Source organism: Sebastes umbrosus, chromosome 6 (assembly GCF_015220745.1).
Source record: "Sebastes umbrosus isolate fSebUmb1 chromosome 6, fSebUmb1.pri, whole genome shotgun sequence".
NCBI lineage: Eukaryota > Metazoa > Chordata > Actinopteri > Perciformes > Sebastidae > Sebastes > Sebastes umbrosus.
The window spans coordinates 9,380,263-9,393,739 of NC_051274.1; the positions used below are offsets into that span (position 1 = coordinate 9,380,263).

Genomic DNA, 13,477 nt, shown 5'->3' on the forward strand with positions numbered 1-13,477 from the left:
ATCCTGTTTAGTTTAATTTAATTATTTTTAGTTTAGTTAAGTTTAATAGCAACAGTTTGGGCTGATAATATGTTAATGGATTAGTTTGGTCTTACAGAAGTGAGAAGTTTAAAAGAGGATTTTGTTCCATTTCTTTCAGTTTAGTTTAGTAGCAAACATTAAGTTATTCAAACTTATAAGGATTTTTTTTAGTTTGGTTTCAATAAGTTTAGTTAAGTTCGTGGTAATAGTTGAACACTTAGTTATTAAAACTTAGAGCAAATAAGGCTCAAGGGAGAAGAGTTGGTTTGATTTGACTTTAGTTTAGTGCCACATAATACACACTTTGTGACAACAGAGGGGGGGAAGTTTTCACAGCTGATGTCTCATCCTTCAAAATGAAATATATCAAAAAGTGTTGTTTTTTAGTTTAGTTTATTTAGTTCAGTAGTGACAACTCCAAATTAAAAGATCTGTTCCATTTCTTTCAGTTTAGTTTAGTTTAGTTTAGTTTAGTTTAGTAGCAAACTTTAAGTTATTCAAACTTATAATGAGGATTAGTTTTTTTCAGTTTGGTTTCAATAAGTTTAGGTCATGGTAATAGTTGAACACTTAGTTATTAAAACCAAGGGAGAAGAGTTGGTTTGATTTGACTTTAGTGCCACATAAAAAACACACTTTTGTTACAACAGAGGGGGGAAAGTTTTCACAGTTGATGTCTCATCCTACAAAATGAAACATATATCAAAAAGTATTCAGATTGTTTTTTTAAGTTGAGTTTATTCAGTTCAGTAGTGACAACTCCAAATTAAAAAGGGAATTTTGTTCCATTTCTTTCAGTTTAGTTTAGTTTAGTAGCAAACATTAAGTTATTCCAACTCGTAATAAGGATTAGTTTTGATTTTTTTTGTTTGGTTTCAATAAGTTTAGTTAAGTTCGTGGTAATAGTTGAACACTTAGTTATTAAAACTTAGAGCAAAGGCTCAAGGGAGAAAAGTTGGTTTGATTTGACTTTAGTTTAATACACACTTTGTGACAACAGAGGAAAAAGAAACTCACAGCTGATCTACCAGCTCAGTTTGAGTCCAATAATCAAGTATTCAATTTAATTAATAATTTTATGTAGTTTAGTTGTGACAATTCGGGCTTCTAAAAAAAAGTGAATGCTCATATGTTTATTTGTATATGTTAATTACTATATTATAGGCTATATATTTTTTTGAATCTTCAAAGAAAATAAACAACTTGACATACAGTAATATAATATTAAGATAAGTGGGGGGATTATAGAAAAAAAAAATACATGAAATAAAATAACTTTCAAAAAAAGTTCAGACAAAAGTCTTTGTTACCTCAACAACAACAGTGAGGTGTATTCTGCAGACTGAGAGCCTCTGGAGCTATCCAGAGTCCTGAACACACACACATACACACAGGCGCACTTTGGCACTTTGGAGCTGTCCATAGTCCTGAAATCTCACCACATGACAAATAATAGTAATTTTCAGTGTATATATTACGCTTTTTGTGTCCAAACAATTCCTTTTATATCTCCTCTATAATCAGAATATGTTCAGGCTCAGGCCTCCTCTGAGCTCCGACCTGTAGACCAACTCCCCTCATGGTCCTCTCTGCTGGATCAGGACCCACCAGGCTTTCTCTCATATTTTATCCCCTTTTGTTTATTCGATTGTTGATGCTGTTGTTGAGTGAATCCCCTCTCTCTCTCTCTCTCTCTCTCTCTCTCTCTCTCTCTCTCTCTCTCTCTCTCTCCGCGCCCACAGTCTGAAATCATACTGATGCGGCGTGCACGGCCCGGTGATTGATTTCAGCTCCAATGCATAACAATGGGATTGCACAAAAAGAGCCTGCTGCAAAGAGATAAGAATTTAATAGAATTTCTGAAAGCTGAAGGTTGGGCTTTTTGAATATTCCCTGCGTGCGCGGCGTGGAGACAGCAGATAAAGGATGGCATTTGTGGGGACTATTCTCAAATGGCTTGTAATGAATGGTTGTCATTTCCACTAATGGTTTCAAAACAGCAAAGCAAAAACCACGGTGTGAGCAACATTTGGGAGTGACTCCAAGTTGCACTATTAAGACGGACTGTTTTGTTGCTTATAGAGCTGCGGCTGACAGTTGGCATTACTCTCAATGAGAATAAAAAACAACAACATATCAACCAATCTGTAACTGACAGTGATCACTCTTCTTAAAACTCTTGCAGGCGTCAAAACAATTTCTCCATGGCATATTATTTCTCAGCGATAATCCAAATTGATATCGCACCTCACCTCCCCAGAGCATAAATACATTTTTCCTAAAGCTCCCTTTGGAGACTTGCCTCTCTCTGCCTATATATATATGTCGTTAAAACCCGGAGGAATGATCAGATGCTGTCAGTGCACCGAGCATATAACTCTGCATACAACTACTACATCAATTCCCAGTGCTCTAAAAAAAAAAAAAATATCCCTTGAATGAATTATTGGACGGTACCATTCTCCAGGATGTGTGGGGGGGTGTTGGGTGAATGATTACAGTATAGCTATAAGCTCCATAATGCATTTATGAAACATCAAGAAGTGGAAGAAAATGTATAAAACATGAGCTGATTCTGGGAGATGCTGTCTCACTGACTGTGTTTATGATGTTAGACATGTTTGGAGGAGTGAGGCAGCATGCAAGGGAGCTTATTTCATATCTGGAAAATCATGCAAATGCAAAAATCTGGTGTCTATAGTTTTGAAGTTGTCAGTCTTTAGTGGTCCAGAAGATGTATGCGTTGGAGAGGAGAGAGAGGGATGGAGGGAGAAAGTGAGAGAAAAGGGGGAGTGTGTGTGTGTGCGCGTGCGTGTGCATCCATATGCCCATTGAGTTAGTGTATATAGTAAAGGGGGGACCTCAAGCCCTGCCCATCTGATGCTGGAGGTTTTACTACAGCCTCCGTGATGTCATGGCAAAGGGCGGAGGGAGGAGATGGGGGTGTGGAGAGGGGATGGATGGAGAGGGGGTGGAGGGGGGTGGGGGGGGTGTACAATGGCTCATGAGGGAAAGGTAAGTCAATATTACGTTTTTTTCTCGCTGACAAAGGCAAATGAAGCCATGTTTTTTTGCTTACAAACAAGTAACATCTTAACGCCTTGATCCGGAGCCGTGCACCGGTGCGCTGAGTGAGGAGAGGCCGCTCTGCTCTGCTCTGCTCTGCTCTGATCTGATCTGCTCTGCTCTTATTATCTAGCAGATGTGGATGTTTGTATAACGGGATAGATGATCGTTTTTTTTTAGAAACCTTTTTACTCGGGATATCTTTTTTTTTTTTTTTAAGCAAACTACTTGACAGCGACCACTACAACTCTCAAAAAACACAGCAAGGACGCAGAGCCAAAAGCCCCAAAGGAAATATTGTTGAATTACAGGTAATCAGATGTTTATGTTTTGACGACACATATATATTTATATATATATATTTATATATATATATAATTATAAATATCGGCACCTTTTTTCATAACTTTGATATTTCTCCTTTCATCCTTGTATAATATTTTAAAGCAGCGTGATTTTATGGCGATTTTTTTTTTTTTTACATTCTCATTATTTTTATGATTCCTCGAATATGAATTGAAACTTAACTCACAGCTGCGGGCTCTTCACAGCTTTTTTTTTTTGTTGTTTATCTTTAAAGTGTATATTTGTTTTGATTTATTTACATTTTTTACAAAAAGCATCGCTGATGATTGGTAACGTGTGAGAAATAGAGAAGATGTTGTTTTTGTACCCTCAGATGTTGGCCGTTGCATTGATGCCTCATAATAATAATAATAATAATAATAATAATAATAATAATAAGTGGGAATAAACCAACTATGGCGCTTTCTCACAACCTCGGTGCGTGTTTTTACCCACTTCTCTGTCTTACTCTGGCTGTTTGGATATAGTTCATCAGTGTGTGTACTATATTCCTCTGAATGCTCTGAGTCATACCTGAAGTGTATTCTCTACTCTGTCCTCTAGTTTCACCTTCTATATCTCCAGGAATAAATTAGCTCGTTTACTGTACTCGTCACACCGCCTGCATGGGCTGACTATATCAGCTAATACTCTGTCGAGCTATATATAAATACGAGCTGTGTTTTCTCTGTTTCTGGGCTCTTCCAGTAGTAAAGTGTGATATCTATCTTTGAGTTCCAAAATTGTGTTATTGGGATATTACAGTGGGCGTTGAGCCGGACTGGTGTGTGTGTGTGGATGCACGGACAGATGGATGGATGGATGGATGGATGGAAGGATGGAGAGAGTGTGTGTTTGAGAGAGAGAGAGAGAGAGAGAGGGAGGGGTTTGCCATTTGATCCTCTGCAGCAAAAAACAGAGATGCTCTCTTCAAATGTCAGCCGCCTTCAGTGGTGCGCAGATAAAACAAAGTGGTCAAGAAGAAGCGCGCTAGAAATAAAACCCACCGTGCGTCAGGGAGGCAGAGCTGCACATTTTTACGCCGGATTTTTTGAAGTGCTCATCTCGTCGGATTCACCTCCGAGACTGTGCTGCGGCGCAATATGAATATGTGAGCTTGTGTGTGTGTTTTTTTCATTACTACCCCCCCCCCCCTCCCTCTCTTCTTGCTTTGCTTAGATGGCCACGTAATGTGCTGTGTGTGCGCCTCACGGTCTGTCAAAGCACCTGCGTCCTAAGATGGAGGAAAGAGATGAGGGATGATGATACAGAGAGTGTGTTATGTCACCCGGCTCTTTAAGTTGCTCTCCATCCCTGTAGCTGTAGTATAGTAGCCTATATAAGCCTGATCACTGAGCAGAGCTGCTCAGTGAACTTCTTCAGCTGCTTTAGTTTAGATGTTAGAAAAGATTTCAGGGGTGGAAAGCAGGGAGAAGGTTTTAAAGGTAAACTTTACTTCCCCATGTGTTACTCTTTGAAAAGATCTTTAGAGACCAATGTGAGTTTTTGTTTGAAGTAAAAATGTCTTTTAATTGATGAATAGTTTTCTGGAATGATATTTGGCTTTTGATCATGATAGAATATAGGATGATGTTTCACTCTCTGTTAGGCTGTGGAGCTTCAAATAGAGTTGTTTTTTTTTTAAATCTGCAGTTGTGGTTGTGTTTAAAGCTTATATGCTATGAAAATGCACATAAGGAATCTTCAGGTTTATTGTTAGGCTGAATGTATAGGATGAACTTCTTCAGCTGCTATAGTTTAAAGATGTTAAAAAAGATTTCAGGGTTAGGAAGCAGGGAGAAGGTTTTAAAGGTAAAACCGTCTAAACTTTACTTCCCCATGTGTTACTCTTTGAAAAGGTCTTTAGAGACCAATGTTAGTTTTTGTTTGAAGTAAAAATGTCTTTTAATTGATAAATAGTTTTCTGGAATGATATTTGTCTTTTGATCATGATGGAATATATGATGATGTTTCACTCTCTGTTAGGCTGTGGAGCTTCAAATAGAGTTTTGTTTTTTAAAAATCTGCAGTTGAAGTTGTTTGTAAAGCTTACAGGCTATGAAAATGCACACATGGAATCTTTAAGTCTATTGTTAGGCTGAATGTATAGGATGAACACGATTTAACGCATCATAGGCAGAACTGATGAAACACCTATTGTTTTTCTTCTGTTTACTTTTCCTGTACAAAAAAATGTAGCCTAGTTTCAGGGGATTACAGAATTAGGTTATTGGTGCCTTATGCTGTCAGAGGAGGCTATTACAGCAGAGTATACGGAGCTGCATGCAGCAGCACATGCAGGCCCTGCTAGGAAGTTGCTTCTGTGTTTTGTTAGTTACCGTGATAGGAGAGAACCTCTCTATTTATGAAGGGTTGAATAGCCCGTGGTGAGGACAGCAGGTGCCGGAGGAGGGAGCGCAATAAACATGTTGGAGGAGCAGCTGGGGCCAAATTGCACCCTCGTCATTCAAAGCCTATCAGAAATCTAAGCAATACAAGCAAAGGTCAGGGTTGGCCAGGCTTTCAATGGAGAGGAGGCATTTAAAATGAAAGCCTGGAAATAATGAATTTCATGCCATGCGTTAAAAGGGAAATAAATAAATAAGAATGAGAATTAATTAAAAAGTATAAGCCAAATGTGCACAAATTCTCAGATGGGCAGAGAGAGAGAAAAAACAGCACACGACATGCAAAAACTGTTTAGAACATCACAAACTGCTGCCTTAGGCTGCATGGAGGACTTTCAGGTGCACAGATCCCTACAGTTAGCGTTCTGTTTTATACGTTCCTGTTGTTTCTCAGATGCTGAGGTCAGGGTGGCCCTCAGGGGAGCTCCTCCAAAAGCTGGTTACCATGGCGCTGCCTTTCCCTTCCACACCCCCGCCCCTAAACTCCCATCCCATCACTGATAAAACCACCTCACACACACACACTCTGACAAAACACTGGCCTTATAGTTCACTCTGTTTTATTTCACCCTCAGGCTGGGAAATTCAAATGAGGATCTTGACAGAATGACTTGTATTTTCCTGGTTACCTTTACATCACCCCCCCAAAAAAGATAATCTAGTTACTCAGTTTCTTTTTTCGTCCTGTGACACAAAGAAAGCAGCGAGTAATATGAGACCATCCCATCCCACAACTTTTGATTTCTCTGTCTCTTCTGGCCGGCTCACTGTAATCACACTAAGTTGTCTCTAAATCCTGCTTAACAGGACCAGGGGTGTACAGCTGGCCCCGGCCCTGTATGTACACTAATACTGTTACAGACAGTTCACCCTGGTATTTAATCTAACTATGGATTTAGGCCTCTTTGCTCCATTGTCCCAGTACAGTAAGCCGCCTTCATATAATGGTATTACTCAAGCCTATAAACTTTGTTTGCTTGTCAAAGGTTTTTTTTGTACCAATTTATAGACTACATGCGTTGATTTATTGTTATATATTTTTTTTTCTTGATGAAAACAGGAACGATTTTCTAAACTTTGCCTCCCAGAAAAGCTTTGATAAAAGCACGCAATCCTGGCAGTGAAATAGGATATTTTAATCCATTCATTCTGTATTCATCTTTCTCCCCCTGGCTCCCCCCTCACTTCTGATTAACCAAACCTCCCCGGTGAACGGCTAATTGTCTCGTACTCCTCCAATTTTCGCTGCGAAATAACGAGCTGCGAGTCTTTTAGGTGGGAATGAGCAGAATCTGATCAAAGAATAAGAGAGTACACATCCTGAGCAGACAAGTCAAATTAGTTTTTATGTTTTTTTCATCATGCCAAGCATCCAGATGTTCAGGTTTTCACATGAAAGTAAAGAAAGGTCTACTTAGCCACCTTTTTTCTGTGATTAATTGCCTGATTCTATAAACCTCAGATATCTCAACGCATGCAGGTTCAAAATGTCCAGATGTATTTTTCTCTGTCTGTAGCAAGAAACAGTGGCTCAGGACTGAACGAAGTGAGCAGGGATGTTAACACATGGCCTGAGGCGATGTGTCCTAATAGAGCGCTGTTATATATTTGGCATTTAGGAAGGGCTCTCAGCTCCTTGGCCTCCAAACTAACAATACAGGACGGATGCTCACTTCCCTTCACTTTAAAAAGAAGGAGAGAAAAGAGAGAGGGAAAAAAAAGAAAGAAGAAGTGAGTTTTGGGTGCTTGTGTGCTTGGAGACAGAGACAAGCTGAGACAGAGATAGAGATGCAGACGAACAGTATTGCTGTTGCAATCACTTTTTTCCTGAGGGCGGAGTGAAAGTTGATAAACAAGCATTTTGCAAAGAGTGCTGGCTGGGCTTTGCCGAGGTTTGCATGTAATGGGCAAAGTAGGGATGGGCGTGGAGAGGTGGGGGGGAGTGGGGAGTTTGATGGAGGGTGGGTGTGTGTGGGTGGGGGGGGGGTCTGGTCTGCGTGGGGACCCCTCGGATACGGACATGCAGCCTTTTGTTGTCTCACTGACTGTTTGCTTTCAGTGTGCACTCTGCATGCACTGTGGGTTCACATACAGGACAGTATGAAAATAACTCACTGTATCTTTGAAAGTGAACAAGAAGACAGATGAAAAGGCAGAGATAATAGAAAAATGAGATGGACAGATCTCATCTTGCACTCTACAAAGGCCAAGGATTTACACCCAAGAGGTTTATGTTTTGTTGCCTCTCTCAAGACCGCTGCAGGTTATTTGAAAGAGCTATATGAATGCAATCATTTTAAATTTGAAACACACTCGCATTCAGTTTTAAAATCAAATTAGTAATAGTTTTGCCTTGAATTTCCACTGTATTAATGATGATTTGTGTCGTGATTACTCTTCCACAATATTGCTGCTTCAATTCACATTTTCAATGGAGAGGATTCAGAGTGCGCTGACCCCAAAACCTTGGTCTGTTTGAGTGTTATTTGCTCTAAGATGTTGTTGAGGACAGACAGATAGTTTGGCCCCCCACACAAAAGAGAAGTTGCTACAAACTCAAGGACACTTCCTCTTTCACAACGTTGCTGCCTGCTGCAAAGACGCACAATCCATACAAAGGTGAAAGCTAAAGGGTATAGATGTGTATGTATATCTGAAAAAGAATCGGATTTCACTGCGCCAGCTCCGGCGGTGCATAAAAAGAGAGAGCCAGAGAGAGGGAGCGACATCCGCTTGTTTGGGAGTCTCGCAGCTAAAGAGTCTTACAGCTACACTAGTTTAAAAGTTCAGCCTTGGGCATTCATAGAAAAAAATACCGTGCACTCTCCCTGAACTTGAAACTGGGGGGTGGTGGAGGGGGTAAAACAACCACCCCGACTGTTAGGACAACTCTCTGTTTTGTATTGAACACCTCCAGCATCAGCACCAGCACCAGCCTTCTCTGAGAGGAGGAAGAATGGAAAATAGATTTGTGATAGATTTAGTATGTTTTTCCTGGAAGATGAAGTGAAGAGCTATTACCTTGATGAAAAAAAAGGGGCGAGAGGGGGAGAGAAAAGAGTGCTTGATTTATGTATGATTCATTATTTACTGACCATTCTTCACCCCCCTCTCATCTCGCATTGCCCATCCCCCTGTTCGCTTATATATGCACCCCTGAAAAGCTCGATAAAAATGCGCAAATTTGATTGATTCTAATAGCAGACTGACAGGGACCCCAGCTGGGGCACTTAACCATGCCTATGTGTGTGTGTGTGTGTGTGTGTGTGTGTGTAAAGCATGCACACTGTTCCTTTAGTTAATAAAGGAGTGTCTGCAGCATGCTCGAGTGCCCTGACCTTCCCTCAAAGTAGCGCCCCCCTTCTCCTTCCTTTATCCAAACTGCTGCCCCATCCATTGGTGATGATGCTGTTTTCTGATTTCATATGACAACTCTCTTTTTTTTCTCTCTTCTCCCTTCCCTTTCCCCCTCTCGTCCCACCTCCGTGTTCGTTCTCTTTCTAGAAAATGAGTTCCGGGGCGAGCTGGTGAACCAGCGGTGGACACGAGGCGAGAGGACCAGCAGCCGCTGCCAGGCCTCCCAGAGACTGCAGAGCCGTCGACCAATCATGGTGAGTGACAAGGCCCTGCAGCCCCTCCCCCTCACCATCACCACTCACCGACCCCCCAGCCCCCACCCCTTCCAACCTGATTCTGCTTCCTGGGCATTTCCCCAATCCCTAACTCAGCGGGGAAAGTAGAAAAGGGTGGAGGCAGAGGGAGGGGGAGGATGGAGAAAAGAGGCAGGCTGTGGGGGGGGGTGGGGGTTTGATGGCCGCACTGGACAGAAAAACATGAATCAAACAGCACATCAAATGTCCCGCTTGGCCCTGCCCATCCTTTGCCTCAGCCCCGCTCAGCTTAGTTCAGTTTAGTTAAGCTCAGCATGGCACAGCTCAGCGTTTTCCCGCTGCTGAGTTCACTTCACAGGATTTTTCTTTTTTTTGTATTGAAACACAATCACAAAAAGAAACTCAAAAGGATGTCCTTGAGCTGCTCATACTTTTTTTGTCCATGATATTCCTCCTTATCAGCAGAGTAGAGAAATACTCTCTCCTGTCTTTAACCCTCTCTGTCATCCTGAATCTGCATCGTACTTCTAAAACTTCTTCTGCCACCATTTCGAGGTTATTTCTCCATTCTGAAAACATCTGGTCCCTTTTTTTTCACCCTGTGCATCACAACTGTGTGGAGTGTGACACTCAACAAAGAGATGGAGGGATTGAGGGAGAGATTGAAAGAGAGAGGAGTGGGGGTGGGGGTTGTTTTCCCCTGGGCCCAGTAAAAGTAGTTTTGCTTCCCCGTGATGGCTCGGGTTCATCTGAAGAGATGACTTTTATTGATTTGGTTTGATTTCTGCTGCTGAGGGAGCCGAGGAGAGAGAGAGAGAGAGAGAGAGAGGCGTTGGTTTCAAACTCTACATCGTATGAAGCGACCCCCGTCTGTTTGGCCTGACGCTTATGATACCCGGCTGTCACGCAACCTTCTTATTATCTTTTTTAGACTTGTAGCAAACTGAGATGAATGAATTTAGGATTAGAGATGAAAAGATGTTTAGTCTTGAACACTGAAATCACATCAGGATGAGTCACACTGTAAATGGCAAACCTCTGACATCTGACCCATTATGCAGTCACACATGCTCAGTCTTTTCCGCATATGAAGTGAGAAACACGCCGTCTTCCCTCCTCCCTCCTCGCCGCTCCGCCCTGCCTCATGTGAATTATTAAAGTGAAACTGTGGAAGGGCTCGCCGCGCGGTGATCCAACATGGAGGCTGTGCAGCGTGGTCCGCCTGTCGAGGGAGCCGGGTAGCGTGCCTCTAATTGGCAGCTGCTGTCCGCAGGTAATTTTTGGAGATGTCAGTCTCCGTCGGCAGTTGTGAACGCTCCTCTCTCGGTGCCTCCACCCCACCTTAACCCCCTCCTTTCCTCATCTACTCTTGTAAACCTGAAAATGAATAAAAGAGTCATTTATGTGCACCAGGGGACGAAGGGTGACCTTCTCTCTGAAGTCATTGCCCCCAGCCAGCCATTTACATAGAGCTGTCAGAATGCAGAGCAGAGCCGGGGCCCTCCTGCACCGGCCGTCGCACACAAAGAAGTACATAATTGATAATGTACAACACAGCCTGTAGGGATGAGCCACGTCTTCCTCCTCCTCTTCCTCTTCCTCCTCCCCCTTCTATTCCTTCTTCTTCTGCTGCTGCTCCACACCACATTTCACACTAGTTAAACCAAGAGACACACACACATATATGCACATGCTGCTGTGCACACAGCGGGCCTACACAGGCACACACACCCGGACCTCCTTCTCTCATCTCTCTCTCTTTCTCTCTCTCTCTCTCTCTTTCTGTCTTTCTCTGTTCTGCATAAGACATTGCTGGTTCTGTGTAGGCCCACCAACGTGCACTGTTCAAGGAGTCTAATTAAAAGACAACAAGGTAAAGGACAAGTTTTGAACATACATTAAAAAGGGCCCTTTGAAAGAGATTATGAAAATGGGGTGAATGGCTGCCTGGCTGCATCTAGATTCACTCGCCGTGACTATGTGTTCATACAAATTTAATGAGCTGGAATTGAGAAAAGGGACAGGAAAAATAGGAGAAACTCAGATGTGCTTACCTATTTAAATGTGCGTAACTATGGTTACGCAAACATGAAAGCAATAGGGGCCCTCCTTTTCAGTCCAGGTTTTGATTCATCTGATGACTATCAATATAAGGAGGAGGCAAAGGAAGGAATGAAAGAGGGATGAAAAAGTACAAGAGTAACAGAATAGTATATGATCTTTTCATGAAGGAATCTAATGCACACACACACACACACACACACACGCGCACACACCCCTCTCTCTCACACACTTACATTCATAACCCCCCCCTTGCTCTTCTTCCCTATCTAGATATGTTCAGTCATGTATATATATATATATTGTATATCCACAAATCTATTTATATTAGCATTTGATTCATCAGTCTTCACTACCTCTCTTAATCACATTTACAAATCAGTGTGCAATTCATGAGCGTTCAGAATTGTGACTGCAGTTTGTCACTGCTGTGTTTTGTGCTTTTACAGAAGGAAGGATGCAGATGAAAACCCCTTTCTAGTCATAGCGTAGCGATTTAAATCCTCTGCACTGCTTGTCCACACTCCTTACTAGTGGTGGAAGAAGTAAGCAGATATTTGACTAACGTAAAAGTATCAATTCAAGTTTAAATAATGAATTGTTTAATCAGTTGATTGACTACTGGCTATTTTGATGATCTATTCATCAATCAGTCAAATTTTTAACCTACAATTCCAAACATCCCATAGTGGTAGCTTCTCACAAGGGACTATTTGCTTTTCTTTGTCATATGATAATAATCTGGGTTTTAAACTGTAAAAAAAAAGATGTTGTGATGGGCATTTTATGACATTTCATAGACAAAACATTAATCCAGCAAATAGTCGGCAGATTCATCAATAATGAAAATAATTGTTAGTTGCAGCTCAAGTAGCAATACCTGAATATAAAAATACTCCATTAGAAGTAAAACGCCTGCTCTCAAAATGTTACTTAAAGTTATGAGGAACTTTTGAGTGGTTATAATCGGTCAGTGACCAGCCCGCAGCGGTCAGACCCAGATCTGGCTTCGCTGCTGCCTTCGACCTTCAGTCGGAGCTCCGGCGGGAGGTGTAGAGCTCTGCTCCCAGCAGCAGTGGCTCCTCCTCCTCCGGCCAGGAGCATTAGAGCTTCGCCTCGCTACTCCGCCGGTCCCCGCTGGGAGCCACCACCGGCACCACACTGCTGGAGGCCCTGGCCGTATTGCTGGGCCCGCTGGAGGGAAGGGAGGCACAGGGGAACTAGAACCAGGACTGTGCAGGACAGACTGTCAGACCCTGCTGCAGTAAAATTAAAGCTTTTCTAAAGGGACTCTGGTGCTCGGAAACACTACCACTTTTGTCCACGTGGACCGTCAAATATCAACACAAAATGAAAGTTCCTGGTAGAAGCTATGCAGCAAAACGTGGTTCCCAACCCTTTTTTTGTCAGATGTACCCCCACCGCCCTATCAGATGAACTCAATCAGCTTCATCAACACCCCCACCATTTATTTCAACCAATCACTTTCAGCCAACTGTTTGAACGCCAACTGCTTGTTAATTAGTTTTCACGCATTCTCAACACGTGGTGTTCAGATATTACAGCTGACTCAATATGTGGATTTTTTTTTTTTATTCAAATCATAATTTCTCCTTTTATTTTTTCAAATTACATGAGCTACTCTACAATCTTTCCACATACTCCCAAGCAACTGCTGAATTAACCCCCGGGGTACTTGAGTACTTGTTAAGCAGAACCACTGTCCTTTTTTTTTTTTTCATGTATCATATTATTTGATCATTACTGCGCCATAATGTCTGAGCAGCATTTTAATGGAGCTGAAGGAAATTGGGGGGTTTAATCTTCAAAAAAATGCATAATAATCTATAAAGTGTTTGTAAAGTTGTGATCTGTAATGTAACAAGAAGGTATAGTTATAAAAAAATACAATATTTCCCTCTGAAATGTAGTGGAGTAGAAGTATAAATTAGCATTAAATGGAAA

General features: G+C 41.8%; 1 protein-coding gene across 7 annotated transcripts in view; it reads left to right on the plus strand.

Annotated features, from left to right (window-relative positions):
• The window catches only part of myt1b (myelin transcription factor 1b), a 119,364-nt gene that overhangs the window by 71,027 nt on the left and 34,860 nt on the right, over window positions 1–13,477 (plus strand). For 5 of the 7 annotated variants that reach the window (XM_037773706.1, XM_037773705.1, XM_037773710.1 and 2 more), the window contains one exon: window positions 9,345–9,451. In XM_037773706.1, the coding sequence (XP_037629634.1) occupies window positions 9,345–9,451 (107 nt within the window). Of the gene's footprint in view, window positions 1–3,029; window positions 3,399–4,447; window positions 4,544–9,344; window positions 9,452–13,477 lie in introns of those variants that run through there. The other 2 variants (XM_037773712.1, XM_037773713.1) reach the window with 2 other exon arrangements.